This window comes from Conger conger, chromosome 7 (assembly GCF_963514075.1).
Source record: "Conger conger chromosome 7, fConCon1.1, whole genome shotgun sequence".
NCBI classification, from domain to species: domain Eukaryota; kingdom Metazoa; phylum Chordata; class Actinopteri; order Anguilliformes; family Congridae; genus Conger; species Conger conger.
The window spans coordinates 9602882-9627881 of record NC_083766.1 but is presented as its reverse complement, the minus strand read 5'-3'; the positions used below and the strand labels follow the sequence as shown (position 1 = coordinate 9627881).

The window sequence follows — 25000 nt, the reverse complement described above, 5'->3', positions numbered from 1 at the left end:
GTGGGTTCGGGATCTGTTTCCGCGCTGTAAGCCGTCATCTCTGGGGACACACCGCTCATTGGCTCTCTCAATTGAGGCCGTCTCCTGTACTGAGCCTTTGGGCTCTCCACGTGTGTGTGTGTGTGTGTGTGTGTGTGTGTGCGTGTGTGTGTGAAACTGCAGGCAGTTTGATAGTTTGTGTATGACTGCATGTATTTGTTTGAGACTACGTTTGTGTGTGTGTGTGTGTGTTTGTGGTTGTGTCTCTGTGGAACTGCAGGCAGTTTGACAGCGTGTGTGTGTGTGCAAGCATGTGTCTAGGCACAAATTTGTACACGTGTACGTGCTTGAATGCATCTTCACAATGGCTTCACTGTGGATACATGGAGGACAGGTGCATAGGTGCTAGACCATTACTGTTCATGCAGGAGTTTGGCCCACGTGGCGGTGTTCAGTTTGGGCCCCGTCCCTCGGTGGCAGACACAGGAGTGGGCACTCAGCCTCCATCAGCGTGAGAGGGGTGGAGAACTGAACAGAGCCCAGCGCCATTGAGAGAAAATCAATAACGCGCTCGCTCACTCTTACACATATTTTCTTTCTCCATCTGGAACCATTTCGCCGAGAATGATGCCTGTTATTTTGAGCTTTGGAAGCCCCGGCCTTCTTCAGAAACAATACCCTGTTCATTTCGTTTATATCCTTTGTCTCCAACGAAAACGCGGCTAATTGTCAGGACGTGGGTAAGACTGGGAGAGTAACGTAATACGTTGTTTGTTCTTTTGTTCTTTCTCCTTGCCATGTCCGCGTTTCGTTTCACGGTGAATCTTTATTTCCTACGTATTTCTCCGTCCGCGTTGCTAGTAGATGCAACGCACGTGAAGTCTCACGTTTCTTCCTCGTTTGAAATTCGACAGCGCTGTCACGTAAACCGCAATTAAGAGTGGAATATGCGCTCTGATGGACAAAGCGCAGTCTCCATTGTACTTTTTTTCAATACATATTTAATGTTGACAATAGGACACTGTTCTTTTGTGTTTAGCCTACGCCATTGACGGAAAACATTCAGTCAGTTTGATGAGTGACAATGACTTCACTAATCTGCGTACACGTGCGCCGTATGCCGATTTCCGTGAGGGAATGTGTGCGTGCGTGCGTGCGTGTGTGTTTGCGTGTGTGTATGCAACGGCAGGAGGAGAAACGGCTAAGAAGAATAACGCAGTGTCTCCGTGATGATTGTGAGAGGCAGCATTAAATGTTAAATGTGCCCCTTAGCACCGGGTGGTAGGACAGACCCTTAGTTATGCGCACTGTGTGTATTTTCAACAAACACAAAGGAAACAAGGTCTCTGTGCTCCGGGCCTCCAAATTTGAATTCTGTGGTACACTGTATGCCATTGTGGATTCAAATAAAATATTCGCATATGTGTTTGTGGGAATGTGAGATCATTTTCAAATTTGTGTGCACGGTATGTGTTTGTGGTTGCGTGTGTGCTTGTATTTGTGTGTGTGTGTGTGTGCGCGTGCGCGTGTGTGTATGTGTGTGTGTGTGTGTCTGAAACAGCAGAAGAAAAAGAGTGTGTATGTGTCCGCACATTATGTTTATGGGTTGTGTGTGAGAGCAAAGCGACTAGCAGAATATTGCTCAGTCTCCTCCATTATAGGCAGTCGCTGAATATGGAGAAGAAGTTTCTTGTACCCAAAATGTTTCCTGCTGGAGCAATTGAGATGCAAATGTTTATCCTGCATATTGTCTGCTAGATTCCTACTAGTATGCTTTCTGCTACTCAAGTGTGCAACATCAGAATGCAACTGAAATACATTTGGGCCCTTATAATGTATTTTATAAATGTGGACCTATATAAATAATTAAAATGTGTGTGATTTTGTCTATGTGTGAGAGTGAGTGTATGTGTATACATGTTTGTGTGTTTGTGTGTGTACTGTATATGTGTGAGAGTGTGTGCCTGTGTGGGCATACAGTATGCGTGTAAGTGTGTGTGGGTGTGTATGCATGTGTGTGTATATGTGTGTTTGTGTGTGTTGGTGTTCTGTGCTGGACTTTCATACTGCTGGACTGGTTCAGACCTTCCAGTGCAAATGACAAGACCTACGCAGGAGGTCGGCGTAGAGGACAGTAATTGATGGATACGGTATGTGTCACATCACATAATGTTTTTGGGTTTTAGCCAGTTAGGGGCTAAGAAGGTGAATCAGTCAGGAAGTTTTCCACAGTTTCTCTTGAACTGCCCTTGAGATGTTCTCCCTGTGAGCATTGGAAAATGAATTTCACTTATTGGACCTGCTGTTGTTGCCTCACCTTGGAGTTTCCAGAGTCTCTTCCTGTGTATGCGTGTCTGTGTGTGTGTGTGAGAGTGTGTATATCAGTGTATATATGTGTGAGTATGTTTATATGTGTGAGTGTTTGTATATGTGAGTTTGTGTATATCAGTGTGGGCGTGTGTATACGTGCGAGTGTTTGTACATTATGTGTGAGTCTGTGCATCTGTGTGTATGTATGTATGAGTGTGTATATATGCGAGTGTTTGTGTGTGTATCGGTGTGAGTGTTTAAAGATGCAGGACACAGCCCGGTTCTGCGGAGCACACCAGAGCACACCGGAGCGTTGTAGTGTTTGCCTTGGCAGGGTCCGGGCGGATCGATGCTCTGCAGAGTGGATTTGTTATTGGCCTGTTTGGCTTGGCAGCTCTTGAAAGCCGGCCCTGTGATTGCAGTCACAGATGTCGCGGGTGCACGTTCCTGTTCAGCGTCACTCCTCCTTTTCGACTTCTCTGTTCCTGCGCCGGCCCTCTGGCCTTCGCGGTCCCCCCCCCGTCTCCCCCCCTCCCCGTCTCCTCCAGATGGGTTTCCCGTCCCGGTGCCCGCTGCGGCCGCGCCTCCGCAAATCTGCAAAGCCGATCGGCCGGGCCCCCACCGGGCCCCGCCCTGCCGCTCAGCGCTTCCTGTCACCCGCCGGGGCCCGGCGCTGAACCCCACCACGGGGCCCGCTTTGACGATTACGCGAGGAAGCACGTCTCTCGTGTTTAACACATTAAAGATTCCGGGGGCCCCCCTTCTCCTCCTTGTCAGCGGGCCCCCGGGTCTGGGGGCCACACGGCGCGGGTCAGCCGGGGGGGGCCCTCCGGACCGCGGGAGCGGTCGCTCGCAATTAGGGCGGCGGGGTCTGCTGAGACGTGACAGGTGGAGTGAGCGTGTCGCGGGTTTGCCGCGGGACGCTGGGCTTTGTAGTTCTGCTGCTGGGGGCTCTGCTGTGCCGGGACAGGCAGGTTAAACTGTCGTTTGGGACAGGAAGCAGAGCCGGGGTGAATACGCAATTGATTTGGATTCCAGTACCTTTCTGTGCTCGGTTGATGTTACCTGGTGTAATTGAGCCAACCGAGAGGACTAGAAGGCGGGGCTTGCATATTATTGATAGGTTCCAATACACCAGACAAGCTCAATAAAGTATGGACTAGTGTTTGAATCCAACATATTTGACCCAGGTCTGGCCTACAGTGCCGTCCCATAGGCCACGGGCTGGTCTAACATCCCTTTTTTAAGCGACCCTCCTCCTTTCGAATTGTGACTAAGTGTCCCTGCGCAAGACACCTAACCCCCAATTGCTCCTGCCGAGCTGGTCGGTACCGTGCGTGGCAGCCAATCACTGTTGCTGTGTGACTGTGTGAATGGGTGAGTGAGAAGCATCAGTTGTACAGCGCTTTGGATAAAGGTGCCGTATAAATGCCAACCCATAATGCCGGATTAGCGCACCTGCAACGTACAGTCCTTTTCCATCCCGCAAAACCGATCTATCCTGATCTCTCCACCTAATAGAGCTTTCGCTCACAGCCGATACAAAACGGCAATTGTGCCATTCTTGGCTGACACAGTGATAATCCTACTACTCTCAATCTCAAAGAATAATCAGCAGCGTTAGATTAGAGACTTTAGGCGGCCAAATGGTCGGAAAACCGCCAAGAGGCACTAAGCACTCGCTGGGCGCTTTTCCTGCTGAGGTGTCGTGCGGGCGGCAGGGCGACTCTTCCCGCTCAGAGGACACGCCGTCCCCGCTCCCCGAGACTCCTCCAGAACAGCGCCCGTGTTGTCATCGCGGACGTGACACAGAGTTTCACAGCTCCCGCCACATCAGGGAGCGGGGAGCGGGGAGCGGGCCCAAAGCCGCACCGCACCCTCCGAGGAGAGCACCCCCGCCCACAGACCTGGTGCTGAACTCTGTGAGCGGCGTGGGGAAACGTTTGTGAGTTATTACACGCGATATGTTTTCAGAAATTAGCCCTTTAATTAGAGCTATTGCTCCTCCGGGTTGATGTTTTTTCCCTGCTGGAGCCAGTGGTCTTTGTTAAAAATAGAGACGCCATAGTAACGGCAGAGTGCAGAGAATAACAGTGATTCTGTGACAAAGGCCTTGTAGTGGAGGACACACATGCACAGTGTGGGCCTGGCTGCGTTGCCTCGTGACACACACACTCACACTCACACTCACACACACACACATACACACATACACACACACACACACTCACACACACTCACACACAGCCTCACAGAGAACAGTTACACATATACACTCACACACACACACACACTCACACACTCACACACACACACACACACAGCCTCACAGAGAACACTTACACTCACACACTCACACACACAGAGAACACACACACACACACACACACTCACACACACACACACACACTCACACACACACACACACACACACACACTCACACACACCCACACACACACTCACACACACACACACAGCCTCACAGAGAACACTTACACTCACACACTCACACACACACAGAACACACACACTCACACACTCACACACAGAACACACACACTCACACACAGTGCACACACACTCACACACAGAGAACACACACACACAGAACACTTACACACACACACACAGAGCACACACACTCACTCACAGGGAACACACACACACTCATACACAGAGAACACACACACAGCACACACACACTCACACACAGAGCACACACAGTCACACACAGAGAACACACACACACACACAGCCTCACAGAGAACACTTGCACACACACACACTCGCACACACGCACACACACACACACACACACACACACACACTCACACACACACACACACACAGCCTCACAGAGAACACTTACACTCACACACTCACACACACACAGAACACACACACACACACACACACACACAGAACACACACACTCACACACTCACACACAGAACACACACACTCACACACAGAGCACACACACTCACACACAGAGAACACACACACACAGAACACTTACACACACACACACAGAGCACACACACTCACTCACAGGGAACACACACACACTCATACACAGAGAACACACACACACACTCACACACAGAACACACACTCACACACACAGTCACACACAGAGAACACACACACACACACAGCCTCACACAGAACACTTGCACACACACACACTCGCACACACGCACACACACACACACACACTAGCTTACATGCCTCAGGCACAAGATGGATTATTGTAGCCCACAGTAACACACACACAGTGTTATTGTCACAGCACAGCAGCCTATCATAGAGAGCCTCAGTAGCATGTGGTCAGTAAAAGTACAGGTTGGTACTGTAAGCTCTCTGTGCAGGGCGGGGCCACGTGGCTACAGAGGTGGGGATTTAGAGGGGGTAATTAGAGTGACAACCAGCTGCTCAAATCACAGTGGTTTTCCCCCCTGTGGAAGAGGGCAGTGTTCAGACTGACACCCGTCACACTTAAAGTGGGACAGCCCATCGGAGATCAGACCTCTGAAATCTCACTCATTGCACAGTATGTGCATAGACATGAAGCTTCAGTTCACTTAAAGCTATAGAGCCTGCAGGCTCTGGGTGCCTTGAAGGTGCCGGACCTTCACTGAAAAAAGTGACTGTCTTAACAAGCGTTTTAGTCTTGTAATAAGACATAAGAGCTTATTTTTTTCTCTCAAGTAGAAACATTAGCTCGTTTTAAGTTAATGTTTTGCTTGACAGGTGAAAATTTCTTATTCCATTGGCAAGTCTTGAAATGCAACAAACTGTCTTACCTAATTGGAAATATTTTTGTCTTATTTAGCAAAAACGTTTGAGAAATGTCTCAATGTAAGACTGTAATAATGGTTCTTTTTGGGTTTTGTAGTGGTTTTTAAACCATGTTAGTTATGTTAGGGTGTGACTGAGTCAATGTGCTGGGATGCAGAATCTCGTTTACGTGGGAGACCAGGCCCGGAAGCCCTGACCTCAGACCTACCTCACCTCAACCATCCGCCTCTGTGCTCCTGCAGTCCCCTTTCGCTCCCTCAGAGAACCTGCCAGGAGAAGCCTTCTCCAGGCCCCCTGGGGTGGCATGGGCCGGGCTTCATAAATCAGTGATCGGGGATCCATTAGTCGTGTCTGCTTTCAGCTTGCATCGAGGTGAGAGTGACGACAGGCTGGTGTTTGGAGTCACGGAGTACTCCTGCCACTGACTCATACCTCCCATGCCACTGGAAGTGTGTGTCCCTGTGGAACCAGAGCGCATTCACACAGACACACGCGTATACCTGCACGTATTCACACACACACTCATGCACACACACATACACACAAACACCCACCTACTCACTTATACAAACCCATACACACATATACACACGTGTGCACGCACACACACACATACACATATACACTCACTCACGCACACACACGCACATACCCACAGTCACCTCCACACACACACACACACACACACACACAAAAGTCAGATACCAACCTGCAAACATACACACACACCCACACATGCACACACACACACACACACACACACACTCACACACGTCACAGACACAGTCACGCAGACACACAGTCATCCACACACACACACGTCACCGACACAGTCACGCACACACACAGTCATCCACACACACACACTCACACACACACATGCACACATACTCACACACACACACTCACACACACATACAGCCACACACACTCACACACACATACACGCACACACTCGCACACAGACACTCACCTCCACACACACACACACACACACACACCTACACACACTCACCTCCACACTCACACAGGCACACACACGCGTCACAGACACTCACCTCCGCACACACACACACACGCACACACACACTCACCTCCACACACACACACACCTCCACACTCACACAGGCACACACACGCGTCACAGACACTCACCTCCGCACACACACACACACACACACACATACACACACACCTCCACACACACACACACCTCCACACTCACACAGGCACACACACGCGTCACAGGCACTCAGCAGCAGCCCGGGCCCTCGGTGTGAGATAAGGGCCGCGTGCCCAGGAGCTCCCCCCAGTCAGGTGTGACTGCGCCTCCAATCAATCATATCAGTTTCTGATGTGGCGCGAGCACTACGCCGCACCTCAGCAGCCTGCCATATAACGCTATCTGACAAGGCCAGGGCCCTGTGGACGCCTGCGCAGGGAGGGAGGGATGGAGAGAGGAGAGGAGAGGAGAGGGGAGGGGAGGAGGGAGGGGGGGTGTTCTCTCCCGACCAGCTGAGGCCTCTGTTCTTCACAGCTTTTTTTCAGCCCTGTCTCTGGCAGACATGAGATAAATACGAGGCAGCGCGTCTTAACTCACTTACCGAAAAGGGCACGGGCATCGCCGCCGCCATCTCCGTCTGCTTCCCCCTCCGTCTCTCTCCCTCTCTCCTTCCCCCGCCCCGGTGCGTCTCTCTCCGTCGCTCCCTGGCTTTCTCTCTCCGTCCCTGTCTCTTCCTCTCTCCGTCTCTCTCTCTCTCTCCAGAGCGGGCGCTGGAGGGCCCGGTGTTTCGGGGACTGGCTTTGCGCCTTCGCTCGCATGAGAACGTATAAATTCTGGGCCGATATTTATTTGGAGTGCGTTAAAGCAGCGGGTAAACAGAATACGGGTCATTTCCTGGATAGTAGTGTGAACTACGAGAACCTCAGGACAGCGAGGGGTAAATAACGCGTGTAAATAAATACGGAGTCAGGGGAACCATAACGGAAGAGAGTTCTGTCTTTGTTTTGCTTTTTGTTGATTTTTGCTTTTAATAAATGAAGTGTTAGATGGATGTGAGGTACACTGTGTTGTCCATTAGCAGCTTGTTGTGAAGGGGGCTGTTTGTTTGAGAGTCTTTTAGACGGGTGAGTGTGTATCCGGATGGAGAGTGTGTGTGGGACTCCGTGCTCTGCTTTCACTGCAAAAAAACTAAAAATATGTCAGTCTCAACAAGCATTTTAGTCTTATATTTAGACTTCAAATTTTATTTCTGTGACATTTTTGCTTAGCAAGCCAATGAGGGGAGATGGTTTGACTCATTTAAAGATTTGCCAATGGGGTAGGAAAATTTCACTCGTCAAGCAAACAGTAACTATGCACAAGCTAATATTTCCTACTTCAGAGACAAAAACAAGATTTTAAGTCTCATTACAAGAATACTTGGTCGCATTGTATGTTCAGCCATTTTGTATTTTACGTATTCAGTTACGTATTGGGCCCGGGTCAGGCTGAGTCACGTGTGTTGGCGCCACGCTTTGAGCTGTGGACGGAGCGCACGCGAGAGCGTTTCCTGTGAGCGAAGGGCAGCTCTCCGCTGTGGCGTGCCGTGTAAGAGCAGTGAGAGAGCTGTGTTGTGTTATTGCGCTGAAAGGCCCATCTCAAAGCCGGGGGAATTGGGATTAAAGGCGGGGTCATCCATCGCCTGCAGACGGCCTGGTGACCCAGGGAAGTGTGTGATCGGGTTTCCTGCTGAAACTCGGGCCTGATGAATGTGCTGGCCGTAAGAAGGGCCGCGCTGATTAATGAAGCCGGGGTCGCGACCCCCTGCGGCACATTTAACGCGCCGCTAAAAGATCTGTGGTGCCTCACTGCGCCGGGAGAGTGACCTGCTGTACCACGACACCATCTGTCCTCATGCTGACCGCACCTACACCACAATACACACCTACACGATCTGCCCTCATGCTGACCACACCTACACCATCATACACACCTACACGATCTGCCCTCATGCTGACCACACCTACACCATCATACACACCTACACGATCTGCCCTCATGCTGACCACACCTACACCATCATACACACCTACACCATCTGTCCTCATGCTGACCACACCTACACCATCATACACACCTACACCATCTGTCCTCATGCTGACCACACCTATACCATCTGTCCTCATGCTGACAACACCTATACCATCTGTCCTCATGCTGACCGCACCTACACCACAATACACTACACACCTACACCACCTGTCCTCATGCTGACCACACCTATACCATAATACACACCTACACCATCTGTCCTCATGCTGACCACACCTATACCATAATACACACCTACACCATCTGTCCTCATGCTGACCACACCTATACCATAATACACACCTACACCATCTGTCCTCATACTGACCACACCTATACCATAATACACTACACACCTACACCTTCTGTCCTCATGCTGACCACACCTATACCATAATACACACCTACACCATCTGTCCTCATGCTGACCACACCTATACCATAATACACACCTACACCATCTGTCCTCATGCTGACCACACCTATACCATAATACACCACACACCTACACCATCTGTCCTCATGCTGACCACACCTATACCATAATACACACCTACACCATCTGTCCTCATGCTGACCACACCTATACCATAATACACACCTACACCATCTGTCCTCATGCTGACCACACCTATACCATAATACACCACACACCTACACCATCTGTCCTCATGCTGACCGCACCTATACCATCATACACACCTACACCATCTGCCCTCATGCTGACCACACCTATACCATAATACACACCGACACCATCTGTCCTCATACTGACCACACCTATACCATAATACACACCTATACCATCTGTCCTCATGCTGACCACACCTATACCATAATACACTACACACCTACACCATCTGTCCTCATACTGACCACACCTATACCATAATACACTACACACCTACACCATCTGTCCTCATGCTGACCACACCTACACCACAATACACACCTACACCATCTGTCCTCATGCTGACCACACCTACACCATAATACACTACACACCTACACCATCTGTCCTCATGCTGACCACACCTATACCATAATACACTACACACCTACACCATCTGTCCTCATGCTGACCACACCTATACCATAATACACTACACACCGACACCATCTGTCCTCATGCTGACCACACCTATACCATAATACACTACACACCGACACCATCTGTCCTCATGCTGACCACACCTACACCATAATACACACCTACACCATCTGTCCTCATGCTGACCACACCTACACCATAATACACACCTACACCATCTGTCCTCATGCTGACCACACCTATACCATAATACACACCTACACCATCTGTCCTCATGCTGACCACACCTATACCATCTGTCCTCATGCTGACCACACCTACACCATCTGTCCTCATGCTGACCACACCTATACCATCATACACACCTACACCATCTGTCCTCATGCTGACCACACCTACACCATAATACACTACACACCTACACCACCTGTCCTCATGCTGACCACACCTATACCATCATACACACCTACACCATCTGTCCTCATGCTGACCACACCTATACCATCATACACACCTACACCATCTGTCCTCATGCTGACCACACCTATACCATAATACACTACACACCTACACCATCTGTCCTCATGCTGACCACACCTATACCATAATACACTACACACCGACACCATCTGTCCTCATGCTGACCACACCTATACCACAATACACTACACACCTACACCATAATACACACCTACACCATCTGTCCTCATGCTGACCACACCTACACCATAATACACACCTACACCATCTGTCCTCATGCTGACCACACCTATACCATAATACACACCTACACCATCTGTCCTCATGCTGACCACACCTATACCATCTGTCCTCATGCTGACCACACCTACACCATCTGTCCTCATGCTGACCACACCTATACCATCATACACACCTACACCATCTGTCCTCATGCTGACCACACCTACACCATAATACACTACACACCTACACCATCTGTCCTCATACTGACCACACCTATACCATAATACACTACACACCTACACCATCTGTCCTCATACTGACCACACCTATACCATAATACACACCTACACCATCTGTCCTCATGCTGACCACACCTATACCATCATACACACCTACACCATCTGTCCTCATGCTGACCACACCTATACCATAATACACTACACACCTACACCATCTGTCCTCATGCTGACCACACCTATACCATCATACACACCTACACCATCTGTCCTCATGCTGACCACACCTATACCATCATACACACCTACACCATCTGTCCTCATGCTGACCACACCTATACCATAATACACTACACACCGACACCATCTGTCCTCATGCTGACCACACCTATACCATAATACACACCTACACCTTCTGTCCTCATGCTGACCACACCTATACCATAATACACTACACACCTACACCTTCTGTCCTCATACTGACCACACCTATACCACAATACACTACACACCTACACCATCATAATACCTATACTATACCATAATACACACCGACACCATCTGTCCTCATGCTGACCACACCTATACCATAATACACACCTACACCATCTGTCCTCATACTGACCACACCTACACCATAATACACTACACACCTACACCATCTGTCCTCATGCTGACCACACCTACACCATAATACACTACACACCTACACCATCTGTCCTCATACTGACCACACCTATACCATAATACACTACACACCTACACCACCTGTCCTCATGCTGACCACACCTATACCATCATACACACCTACACCATCTGTCCTCATGCTGACCACACCTATACCATCATACACACCTACACCATCTGTCCTCATGCTGACCACACCTATACCATAATACACTACACACCTACACCATCTGTCCTCATGCTGACCACACCTATACCATAATACACTACACACCGACACCATCTGTCCTCATGCTGACCACACCTATACCACAATACACTACACACCTACACCATCATAATACCTATACTATACCATAATACACACCGACACCATCTGTCCTCATGCTGACCACACCTATACCATAATACACACCTACACCTTCTGTCCTCATGCTGACCACACCTATACCATAATACACTACACACCTACACCTTCTGTCCTCATACTGACCACACCTATACCACAATACACTACACACCTACACCATCATAATACCTATACTATACCATAATACACACCTACACCTTCTGTCCTCATGCTGACCACACCTACACCATAATACACACCTACACCATCTGTCCTCATGCTGACCACACCTATACCATAATACACACCTACACCATCTGTCCTCATGCTGACCACACCTATACCATAATACACACCTATACCATCTGTCCTCATACTGACCACACCTATACCATAATACACACCTACACCATCTGTCCTCATGCTGACCACACCTATACCATAATACACTATACACCATCTGTCCTCATGCTGACCACACCTACACCATCTGTCCTCATGCTGACCACACCTATACCATAATACACACCTACACCTTCTGTCCTCATGCTGACCACACCTATACCATAATACACTACACACCTACACCTTCTGTCCTCATGCTGACCACACCTACACCATCTGTCCTCATGCTGACCACACCTGTACCATCTGTCCTCATGCTGACCACACCTATACCATAATACACTATACACCATCTGTCCTCATGCTGACCACACCTACACCATCTGTCCTCATGCTGACCACACCTATACCATAATACACTACACACCTACACCATCATAATACCTATACTATACCATAATACACACCTACACCATCTGTCCTCATGCTGACCACACCTACACCATGATACACTACACACCTACACCATCTGTCCTCATACTGACTGCACCTATACCATAATACACTACTCCACCTCTCTACACACTGACTCCACCTCTCTACACACTGACTCCACCTCTCTGCACACTGACTCCACCTCTCTGCACACTGACTCCACCTCTGTACACACTGACTCCACCTCTGTACACACTGACTCCACCTCTGTACACACTGACTCCACCTCTCTGCACACTGACTCCACCTCTCTGCACACTGACTCCACCTCTCTGCACACTGACTCCACCTCTCTACACACTGACCCCACCTCCACCATGAGTAGAACCCACCCCAAACACGTCAGCTCAAAGCATGCTGCTAACGGCACAGTTCAAATCATAAACACATCCTCCAGACACACATTCCATAATCTCTACTTCTTCATCGTGTCATGTTCTCAACGGAGGGGTGCCATTGTTTGCTGTACTCATTGAGCGTGTTTGCCGTGAGCTGTCAGTAACTCAGCGCGGGCGTGCCCCTTTAGCGGAGAGCTAGCGATGAGCGCCGCTAACGCTACCGCCCGTCAGAGGAACAAAACGCAATAAAGAGGCAGTAAAGTGCATTAACTTCTCTACGTAAACAAAGTGTTGCCTCATTAAGTTACAGTGTAATACGATACGCTCTGAAGTCCATTAGGTCTCCCTGACGGAAAGGTGTAGCAACAGCTCTGTCTCTCCTGTTGCCCTTTTATTATTAATCGTGCGTGCTGACGTTCTGTTTACTCGTCACTCACCAATTATATTCATAATGTTTCTCTGAGAAACCGGCCCCACCGGGACCTGGTAGAGCCTAATACAGAAGTGCCGATTCATTACAGTCACTTCATGTAAGCACTTCGCTGAGCGCGTTCCCAGATGTGCAGCGCAGCTCGCATGTAGATTAGGGAGGGTGGGGGGGGGGGGGGGGGGGCGATTCTGGGCCGGGCCGATTCTGACTCATTTACCCAGGGTGTGTGAGGAGCGGGGGAAGGTGTGAAATGGGCTCTGTGTGAACTACAGGGGAGTGAGAGTGAGGAGTGTGTGATCTTTGGGTGAGTGTGGCGTGGAGTGTTAGATTCTTTGGGTAAATAGAGAGGTAGGGGTGTGTGAGTTTTGGGTAGGAGTGGGGCAGGGTGTTTGAGTTTTGGCTGTTAAGGGCGAGGTGTATAAGTTCGGGGTGAGTTTTGGGTGAGTGTGGGGTGTATGAGCTTTGGGTGTATACACGGTGGGCGGGTGTGAGGCGGGGTTTACGTGCCCCCAGGGCGTGGCTCAGAGCAGCAGTCCTCGGCTGTCAGGAGCGTTTGGGGCGGTGTGTCAGTAAGCCCTCTCTGGGCTCTGCTCTGTGTCAGGCCTATCAGGGCCCTGTAATCACGGCGGGGCCCCTGCCCGTTTCATTACTGCTGCTGTGCGGCCCCCACAGGAAGGGGAACAGAAACACAGGGCTGGGGGCAGCTCTCTCCTCTCTTCTCATTAACGTCTCACTTTGGACGTGCGGGGAAATCCACACAGACAAACAAGAAACTCAGGAGTGTGTGTGTGTGTGTGTGTATGTGTGTGTGTGGGTCTGGTCACGTGGCTGCGCGGAGCCAGTCCGTGTTTGATATGCAGTGACTGCGCTCCATTTGCTGTCTTTAGTCTGTCTTGGGAGGGGTTGCGGTGAATGGAGTGCAACTGGTCACATACTCAGACTGAGGGGAAATGGCCCTCCCTGTGTTACTCTTATGAAGAGTAAATAAGATAACATTTTTATAAAGTTCTGCACAGGGCCTGCACCCCCATTTGCATACTCACAGACACATGCACACACATGTACACACACACATAGGAACTCACACACTCAAACACACGCACACATACACACACACACACGCACAGACTGCTCGTAATAGTGTCATTTGCCCCGCCGTTAATCTTTGGTGATTATTACGTGCTAGTGCAAACTCTTAGGGGGCAGCTGGAGTGGTCAGATTCGGCAGCTCTTGTAACTCAACCCGGCCTTCTGTCCTGCTGCAGGATCCTGTTGCCTCTGGGGTTGTGGGTCCCCCCCACCCCCACACCCTTCCCTGCCAAATTACTGTAAGTCCGCCACACTAGCCGTGGAGGTGTTCCCCTGTGCTTCATATCAGATACAATCGAATACAAGTGTTCTCTCCCTCTCCAATGTTTACAGCCGGGGTGCTGTAAACATTCTGGCACAAAATGGCAGCCGTGCATCACCATGGTGGGTGCTACGCATTGGTGGTGGCTGAGGCAAGTTTCCCCCTCATCACTGTAAAGTCCACTGAGTGTCTAGAAAAGCGCGATATAAAGGCAATGATCTATCTATCTACAACAGCTTCTCCCAGAATGCACCTGGGCAATTCCATGGTAACCGACATTACAACTGCCGGATATTTGAGTGGTAAAGTCCAATACAGCTACATATGAGAATGAAGTATGCTCAACACGTAGGAGGAAACAACTCTTCTCAGTCTCTATTATGTAGCTGTATTGGGCTTTACCACCCAAATATCCACCAGTTACCGTGGAATTGCGCACCTATATGAGCTCTGTCACAGACCCACACATCAGCAACTATAATATCTCACTCTCGAAATGGAGCCCAGTTTCCACGGTAATGACGACTTTCTGACAGGAGAGGAGCCCCTCCCCTTCCCGTCATCCCTCCCCGACGGTGAGCCGTTTAATCGTGACGGGCAGCTGGAAGCCTCCGCCTTTGAGGCGGTAATCGTCCGCTCGTCCGCTACGCCCCGCTAAAGCAAAGACGCGCGCTCTCCTCTTTTCGGGGAGCGGAAGCCCTGTGATGTGGAAAACATCCCCCGGGATCCCCCACCGCGAGGGATGGGTGCGGGGCACGGTGCCCCGGGACTGAAAGGTGGCTTATTCGGGGGAGAGAGGGGGAAAAGTCCCCTGCGCCTTTCATACTAAAACCCCGGCTTAGGCCCGTCACTGAAAGTGCCACACACAGTTGAGACGAGAGACGCTAGCTCTGCTATTAAAGGTTTAGGGCTAATTGCGCGATTTCTCTTTTTCTTTTCCCCGGCGCTGGAGAAGAAGGGCTTTTAGCGGAGTGTGAGAAGCGGAGGGAGCGGAGAGGGAGAGGCGCATTGTGTGAGAGAGAGCGTGAGGGAGCGAGGGCCCGCGGTGGGCCGGTGTTGGCGGGATTACTGACGCTCGGAGAGAGGAGGCGGTAAATGATTTAGGAGAGAGAGGGGTAATGTAATGACAGCAGCCGCTCCCTCTCTAACGGCGGGGCGAAGGCTATCGCGGCGCTAATCCCGCGAGCGCGCGGCTACGCTAACGCTAGCGCGTGTCGGCGCTGAGCGGTTCTGGCAGCTCTCAGGACAGACCCGGGTCGCCGCGGCGACGGCGCGCCGGTGTGGGAGGCTGTCGGTTTGGGAGCCTGACGATGGGGGGGGGCGGACTGTGACAGGGGGTCAGGAGGGGGCCTTCTGAGAAGGAGAGGGTTGGTCTGTCTGGGGCTGTTCGAGATACATTTGAGAAGGACTGATAAGGCCCTCACTCTCTCACCTCTGCACAGCGGTGGGGCGTAATCCGTGTCACTGTAATCTGGAGGGGGGGCTGTGCCGGGAAGGAGCTCTCCAAAGGGACGCTCTTGAGAAAGTGGGGCGCTGAGATAAACCCCTGGCCTGGTCCGGAGGGGGCCACGCTGCCCTGTCTCAGGCACCACCCCCGCTCCGCCCGCTGAGGGGCTCGAAGCTGCTCGCTGAGCTCAGCTCTCTTCCACAAACATCACCCTCACACCTCCGAGTCCTGCCAGCACCCGCCACTGTCTGCCCCCAGAGTCACTGGCCACACCGCCAAGACCAGAAGATACATTAATCTCAACACACACTTTAGTCTTACATTTAGGCTTAAAATATTATTTATTTTACTTTTTTGTAAGATGAGATGAGACTTATTCTTGATTCTTGACTTATTTCAAGATTTGCCAATGGGACAATAAAATTTCCGCTTGTCAAGCAAATAGTAAACAAAACAAACTAATATTTTCGAGTTGAGATGTCTTATGTCGAATTGAAATGTCTTAAATTACAAGACTAAAACTTAAGATGTTTTTTTCCAGTGTATGCACAATAGGACCAGCCTGCTGATTTTAACAGAACATGTTTCCAACTGTTGGTTGACCAAAGGGCTCTTTGTTTGCCTTGTGATTTGTGGATATCGACGGCACCAGTTAATTGCGTGCCTTTGGGACCGTTATCAACAGATTCCGATTTATGCACTGACGTGTCCGCCAGAAGGTCACTGTTTTTAGACCCATAAAAAAGGCATAATCTTCTCCAGCCAGAACAAGATCATTAACTAAAGCGGCCTAACGGCCCCTAATAAAGACTAATTGCATTACTCGCACCCACGCTGTCCGTCATTAGCCTGTTTGTTATCTCCTGCGGTTGTCGGGTAGTGCGGAGACACGGGAATTTTTGCGCCCCGCGCGTGTTTTTTTACGTCCCCTCCCGTTCAGACCCGGGCCGTAAAGGCGAACTGAGGATGAATAATTCTCAGAGTAAATTTCAGCCTGGTGTGAGATAACCCAACCAACTGGTGCCTGGCAGCAACTGGGGGAGAGCACTGCTAAAATAAAAATAAGAACGGTCCATCTCAACAAATGTTGTTGTACTTAAATTGGTATTTATTTTACTGTATCGCTAAATAAGAAAAAAATATTGAAATATGAAAATTTCACTTGTCTGGTAAATAATAACAATCGTCTTAAAACAAGCTAATATTTTCTACTTGAGAGAAAAAAGTATCTTAAGTATTAAGTCCGATTACAAGACTAAAAACACTTTTTTTAGTTTTCTGCAGCGAGGAATGAACTGCAGAGCAAAGCTCAGAAATCACAATGGGTTTTCTTTCTTAATTTAATTTCCTTATTTATTTCACATAAAACCGCACAAACATCACATCCTCATCTTTCAGAGTAGTAGCTAAAGGGAGATTTTCCGTCTTGACGATGAGGTTTAAAAAACCGCGTGCTACGCTAAAAATGTCGCGCGGTCGGCCCCGGGCTCTCAGTTCTCCCCGCCGAGGTCCCGGGGGCTGCATGATTATTTAATTGCGCCATTTTAAAAGCTGACAGGTGTGAAGAATGCGGAATGCGGGCTCCGATTGGCTGTCAGACGGTCTGAGCGAGACGTCTCTCTCCGGTCTGGGAGGTGAACCCGTGACCTTGGCATCCAGATATTCCTTTATCATCCTGCCACTGGGCTAGCCCTGGAAGTATGTGCGGTGGGCGAAGGCCCTCGTGGGCGGGGGTAATCCACACCCTCTTCAGGCTGTGTGCGGAGGGGGCCGGGACGGCCGTGGGGCCACCAGCCCCAGCGCAGCTCCTGCTAAATTTAAAGAGATAGCCCGGCGGAGGGGAGCGGGGGACATGACGCTCTCCCTTAAGAGTCGTGCCTTCACGTTAATTTAGAGTGATGTTTTAATAGCTCTGTAAAGAAATCCCCCCGCGAGCACCCAGGAGTGGAGCGGCACGGTGAGAGAGGGAGAGAGAGCTGTGCTGCAGCCACGGGGGAGTGAAGCAGAGCTCTCACACACACTCACACACACACACTCACACACACACATACTCTACTATACACACCCAAACAAACTCACACACACACTAACACTCACACACACACACACACACACACATACTTACACTCCTGTATATACACACACACACTCACACTCACACACACACACACACACTTATACTTACACTGCTGTACATGTACACACACTCACATACTCACGCTCCTGCACACACACATACATACGCACACTCATGCACTCACTCATGTGAACAAAAAAACAAAGTGATTCACGCAGACACACCACAAGGACACACCACTGTAACACACAGTATCCAGATTACCATTAGCCTTGCGGCAGTAGGCAGTAATCCCTAGTCTCTACATGGAAATATATACCCCTATCTCACTAACCTCAGAATGGTCACACGCACACATACACAATCACACACACTCACAATCAACAAAAATGCACGAGCACACCCTATACAAACACTCGCCCATGTAAACATAAGACATACAGTGCGTGCTATGTCATACAACAGTCAGTACCTCAGACTCATGTATAAAAGGTATTTATACACTGGACACTGTGTCAGAGTTGCTCACACTCTCCTGAAATCGGTTCAGTTTGTGCACTGCAGAAAAAACAGGGTTTGAGTGTGCAGAGATACGTGTCCACCCGATTGCGCTTTCACACCGGCCGCGCCCACACACCCACACGCCCGCCCGGGCTCTGGCTTTGAAGAGGGGGAGAAGGCCGAGCCTCTGAGAAATCAATGGCGGATGCGCACAAAGAGCTTTTATGAAGTGGTATGAAGTTATCTGCTGTCGGTGAGGCTGCCCGGCCGAGTGTTTACCAGCCAGATAGCCGCCCTCCCCCCCCCCCCTCCGCGTTCCCGCTATCAGCGTCGGCCCGGCGTTCCCCACGGGCCTCCCCTCGCCTCCGCGCGTATTAGCGGCTGTCAGAGCGGGAGAGTGTGGCTGAGCCTCCGCAGGGCCGGGGGGCCCTCGCTGATAGCCCCCCGCCCGCAGATCAAAGGGCCCCCGCTTGGCCCCAGATAACCCGCCGGCGTTTCGTGCCCTGCCTCTCGTCTCTGTCCGTGATCACAGGGGCCAGACGAGTCCCCCCCGACCCCCTCTGCCAACTCTTTTTATCACCCGGGAGCCCCCCCCCCCCAATTCCCCTGTTCTCTTCTTTAAAGTTCTCGGAACCCTGGCCGGACACTTTATTTGTGCGTTTGATGCTAATCTGTGTGTGATTCGATCTCTTCTCGTCGTTGAAGTGTGTGCCGCAGCCCTGCTGTCCGTCTAATGGCGGTGTGTACAGTCCAGGGATGTCGGTGTTGATGTGGGGAGTCCAGGGAGGCGGAGCACTGCCCGTTGGCTTGTGACTTACACCTGTCTGAGAGACAGGGTGGGCGGGGTCACCAGTTCCCTGAAATGGGTGCATTCTTACCCAAGCACTAGAGCAGTCTCGGCCAGTCCCCATTACTCCTGCTGGGAAATTAGGTGAAGTGTATTAGGGCCACGTAGAAAAAAAACCCGAAGAACATTTGACTTAAAAGTCTGAACTTTTGACTTAAATCTTGAAAGTTTCAACTTTACAAGTCAAAAGCTTTATGTTATGTTAAGTTTTAAAGTCAAAGGCCTTGAGTTTTAAAGTCGAAGGTTTCGAGTTTATGAAAATGGGGACTTTAAAACTCAAAACAGAAACTTGACTTTTAAGTTTTTTAGGGATTAAAGTTGAAAATTCTGGCTTTTAAAGTCGAAAGTGTTATTTATTTTATTTTCAACATGACCCTAATATGCTTCTGTAGAAGAGAATAAACTTGTGTACTTTTAGATATTGTGTACTGGCTTCTGCTTGCTACCAACTCATAATTTAGCATCCTCAAAGAGTGTGAAATATTTTGCTTTATCCTGCAAAAAACAAAAAATAAGTTAATCTCAAGTCTTATATTTAGACTGATTTCATTTTTGCTAAATAAGGCAAAAATATTGTCATTGATATTAGAGACTCGTTTCAAGTTTGAGTAATTTCAAGAAATTTTCATTTGCCAAGCAAACAGTAACTTAAAACAAGGTAGTATTTTCTACTTGAGAGAAAAGGTTTTTAAGTGTAATTACACGACTAAGACTCTATTCTTTGCAGTTGAATTAGTCTTGAGCAAAATATTGAATATCCAGGTAATTTTGCTGAATAGTAATCAGTTATACGACTGACCATAACAGACCATTACCATCACTACTGAGAATGCAGCACAGAGGCCAACATTTTTTTGCCTTTTCTCCCCTCTTATCAGCCACAGAAAAAGTGGGAGATACAATGGTGGGGGAGGGTAGACATGGTTGGGGGGGGAGGGGGTGTAGATCCTGTTGCAGTAACGCCGTGGCCCTCCTGGGTTTCAGGGATGTTGGACTGCAGTGTAGTGTACTTCCTGTAGGAGTAATGCTGGGGTGCTCCTGGTTTTCAGGGATGTTGGACCGCAGTGTGGTGTATTCCTGTAGGAGTAACATGGTTGTCGCTGGCCTGTTTATGGGATGTTGGATCACAGTGTTGTGTACCTGTTGGAGTAACGGTGTGGTCCTCCTGGGTTTCAGGGATGTTGGACCACAGCATGGTGTACTTCCTGTAGGAATAACGCTGTGGTCCTCCTGGTTTTCAGGGATGTTGGACCGCAGCATGGTATACTTCCTGTAGGAATAACGTGGGGCTCTTCCTGGTTTTCAGGGATGTTGGACCGCAGCGTGGTGTACTTCCTGTAGGAATAACGTGGGGCTCTTCCTGGTTTTCAGGGATTTTGGACCGCAGCGTGGTGTACTTCCTGTAGGAATAACGTGGGGCTCTTCCTGGTTTTCAGGGATGTTGGACCGCAGCGTGGTGTACTTCCTATAGGAATAACGTGGGGCTCTTCCTGGTTTTCAGGGATGTTCGACCGCAGCATGGTATACTTCCTGTCGGAATAACGTGGGGCTCTTCCTGGTTTTCAGGGATGTTGGACCGCAGCGTGGTGTACTTCCTGTAGGAATAACGTGGGGCTCTTCCTGGTTTTCAGGGATGTTGGACCGCAGCGTGGTGTACTTCCTGTAGGAATAACGTGGGGCTCTTCCTGGTTTTCAGGGATGTTGGACCGCAGCGTGACCCTGCTGGAGGTGTGCGGCAGCTGGCCCGAGAGCTTCATGCGTCACATGTCCTCCGTGGACGCCTCCGAGGACGGGCTGAGGGAGCGCCTGGCCGACGCCATGTCCGAGTCGCCCAGCCGGGACGCCGTGGGCCCCGGGACGGGTGAGCTCCCCACCCCAACCCTCCCTCTCTGGCCCTACTGCTGGGCCTGGAGCACAGTTTAGGTTTGGGTCATGGTGGATGGTGGATAGAGGCACGGCCTGCCTCAACTGCCCTACCCTGGATGCTGAAAAAACTGTTATAACCACTCCTGGGTCAAATACCTAGTTGCTTTGGATTCAAATACTCAAGTACAATACACTGAGCTTGTCTGGTGTATTGAAACCTATGAAATGCTCTCCAAAACTGCCTTCTGGTCCTCTTGGTTGGCTCAATTGCACCAGGCAAGATCAATCAAGTACAGAAACGTATTTGAACCATCGTGTTCCCTGTGTGTCGAGCTCCCCAGTGTGCAGAGTCACACGTTTACATCTGATACTCTACTCATTGGAGAAGGAGGACTGAGAGTTCAGCCACCATGTTGCTGAACTGTAGGCGTTAGAGAAGGAGGACTGAGAGTTCAGCCGCCATGTTGCTGAACTGTAGGCGTTAGAGAAGGAGGACAGAGAGTTCAGCCGCCATGTTGCTGTTTCCTGTGCAAGCAGTTAATTCTCTGCACAAAATACCAATGGAAATGCATCCCAGACCCGTAATCCACCCGGCCCAGTCCAACATGCCCACCTACGGTCGCAGCGCACTTGGCAAGCGCGCGCGTATCGACGTTCAGCTCAGTGTCCGCACGCGCGTGTCATAAGATCGGCCGCGGAGCGAGAACAGGCCTGGCCACGGGACAGGCGGGGCCACGGCTGCTGGCCCTCAGACCGGGGGGCCAACGCGTTTCGGTCGCTGTTTCGCCCCCTCCCTCACAGCTGCGGGAGAGGAGAAGGAAAAAACGGGCTAGATCGGTTTCCCCCAGGAGGATTCCATGTGATCCCAGGTCCTGGTGATTTAGAGTTATGGTTAGAGGAGATGGGGCGGGGGGGGGGGGGGGCCCTTCTGTTCCTCATCAGCCCGGGGTTTGGGTCCGGGGTGGCGGGGTCCCGGTCATCCGCCGAGTGTTTATTTGTGTTCGCAATTATGGGGGAGAGATTCGGAAATGCCCTTCCGGATCTGGCGGGGCCTTGCACTAGCCCTCAGGACATGGAGCATTCCGCTCCGAGGATAAGTTCCACCACAGCGCAGTGCCCCCTGTGGACACTTCCACTCACTACACCCCAATGGGAGAAATTAGCATGTTATATGAATCACAACCAAATATTTTTTTTAAATGCAAATCATTTTTATGCAAAAGTCACTGCTTGTGCGACTAGTTTTAATGATGGAAATTGCACCTGCATATAGCAGATATTGGGTCAAAACTCATTTTAGTCTTAAGATGAATCTGTGTTTGTGAAACCTGCCCATAATGAATTTAATGGTGGAGAAATGGTGGTCTCCATTTTATCTCTGAACTTAATCTGAACTTATTTTAATGTTTGGCATGGCAGAACACTTAACATTGTACATTTAATCAGAGACAGCATGCCATGGGCAGTAGCTGGCATGCTAGTTTCTGGCTGCCCAAGTTTAACCAGTAACCTAATGAGATTCAGCTCAATTTCCAACCAGGACATTTCCTAATTATCTACCAAATGCAACTCCCTTGTACTGCATTACAGTCTTTAAATGTAATTATGATTTGCGATGCTAAAAGCATTCTCTCACTGCTCAGCCTGGAAGTGTTTTGAAGGATGGCAGAAACACCTTCCTTTTGCATAACAGGGATTGCAAACCTAACAGCAGTATAGGTTGGTCTGATTGATTCCTGTTAAAGGCAGTATAGGTTGGTCTGATTGGTTCCTGTTAAAGGCAGTATAGTTTGGTCCGATTGGTTCCTGTTAAAGGCAGTATAGATTGGTCCGATTGGTTCCTGTTAAAGGCAGTATAGATTGGTCTGATTGGTTACTGTTACAGTCAGTTTAGGCTGGTCTGATTAGTTTCTGTTGACAGCAGTTTAGGTTGTCTGATTGGTTCCTGTTAAAGGCAGTTTAGTTTGGTCTGATTGGTTCCTGTTAATGCCAGTGTAGTTTTGTCTGATTGGTTCCTGTTAAAGGCAGTTTAGTTTGGTCTGATTGGTTCCTGTTAATGCCAGTGTAGTTTTGTCTGATTGGTTCCTGTTAATGCCAGTGTAGTTTTGTCTGATTGGTTCCTGTTAATGCCAGTGTAGTTTTGTCTGATTGGTTCCTGTTGAATGCAGTTTAGGTTGGTCTGATTGGATTCAATTTATTTAGAACCAGGAGAGCCAGAGTGCAAAAAATAAAAATAAAGGGCAGAGTGGAAGGTGGGAAAAAGCAAACATCAGTCCATGGCACTTTGGCTCCTGCGATTTCGAGTCATACTTTGAAATCCCAGTAAACACACTTCAACATGAATTTCTAATGGACCTCCGCACCTTGGTTTAGAAAAGATTTGCTCAGCACTCTTACGGTTCTCTCGTACGACAGAGACATTTCTGGACCAACCCACACGGCTACTCGGAAATCGCTGGCGCTAAAAAACCAGTGGTGTGGTGTGGATTGGCACTGCCAAAACAGTGACTGCCATAAGTACTGGTACAAATGAGCCTTGGCAAATACTTCTCTGTACCTTGGCTGGTGAAAGGTTGTGAGAGACAGGCAGGACTAGATTAAAGGTATTGCCTGCGTCGCTTTGCCTACACCACAGTGGTTTCCTCCTCTGCCTGCTCTCGTTTACGTCTCATTCAGAATACAGGAAATGTAACTACTTTAAGGTTAGGGGGGGAAAAAAAGGTAAAGTAGTAAACCCTATTTAGTTCATTTACTTAACTAATGCCTCTTTCAACCGGCACGGCCCATTTACTCCACACACGTTTATTCTATCTTTCACCCCCCTCTCTCCCTGTCTCTACAGCTTACAAAAGGCTCCACACTTCTCCCCTGAACCGTCCCTGGTTTGTTAAAGCGTTTCCCTGTGCGGATAAGCCGGGCGGAAAAAAACGTATGTTTCAAAGGTTTTAAAATCACGCATTAGGTAATTCATATCGAAACCAAAAAAAAGGGGGGGAAATTGCCTTTCTGACAATCCGAATGTTTAACTCGTTTAGGAGGCAACACGGCGTTCTTCTTCTACTTAAGTGGACAAGAGTTCCTTTGATTTTTGAGGGAAGATGGAAGCGGGAT

The 25000-nt window shown here is 49.6% G+C and overlaps 1 protein-coding gene across 1 annotated transcript in view; it reads left to right on the top strand.

Annotated features, from left to right (window-relative positions):
- The window catches only part of LOC133132874 (BCAS3 microtubule associated cell migration factor-like), a 288152-nt gene that overhangs the window by 239832 nt on the left and 23320 nt on the right, over nucleotides 1-25000 (top strand). The window contains exon 23 of the mRNA XM_061248658.1: nucleotides 21720-21884. Within this exon, the coding sequence (XP_061104642.1) occupies nucleotides 21720-21884 (165 nt within the window). The remainder of the gene's footprint in view (nucleotides 1-21719; nucleotides 21885-25000) is intronic.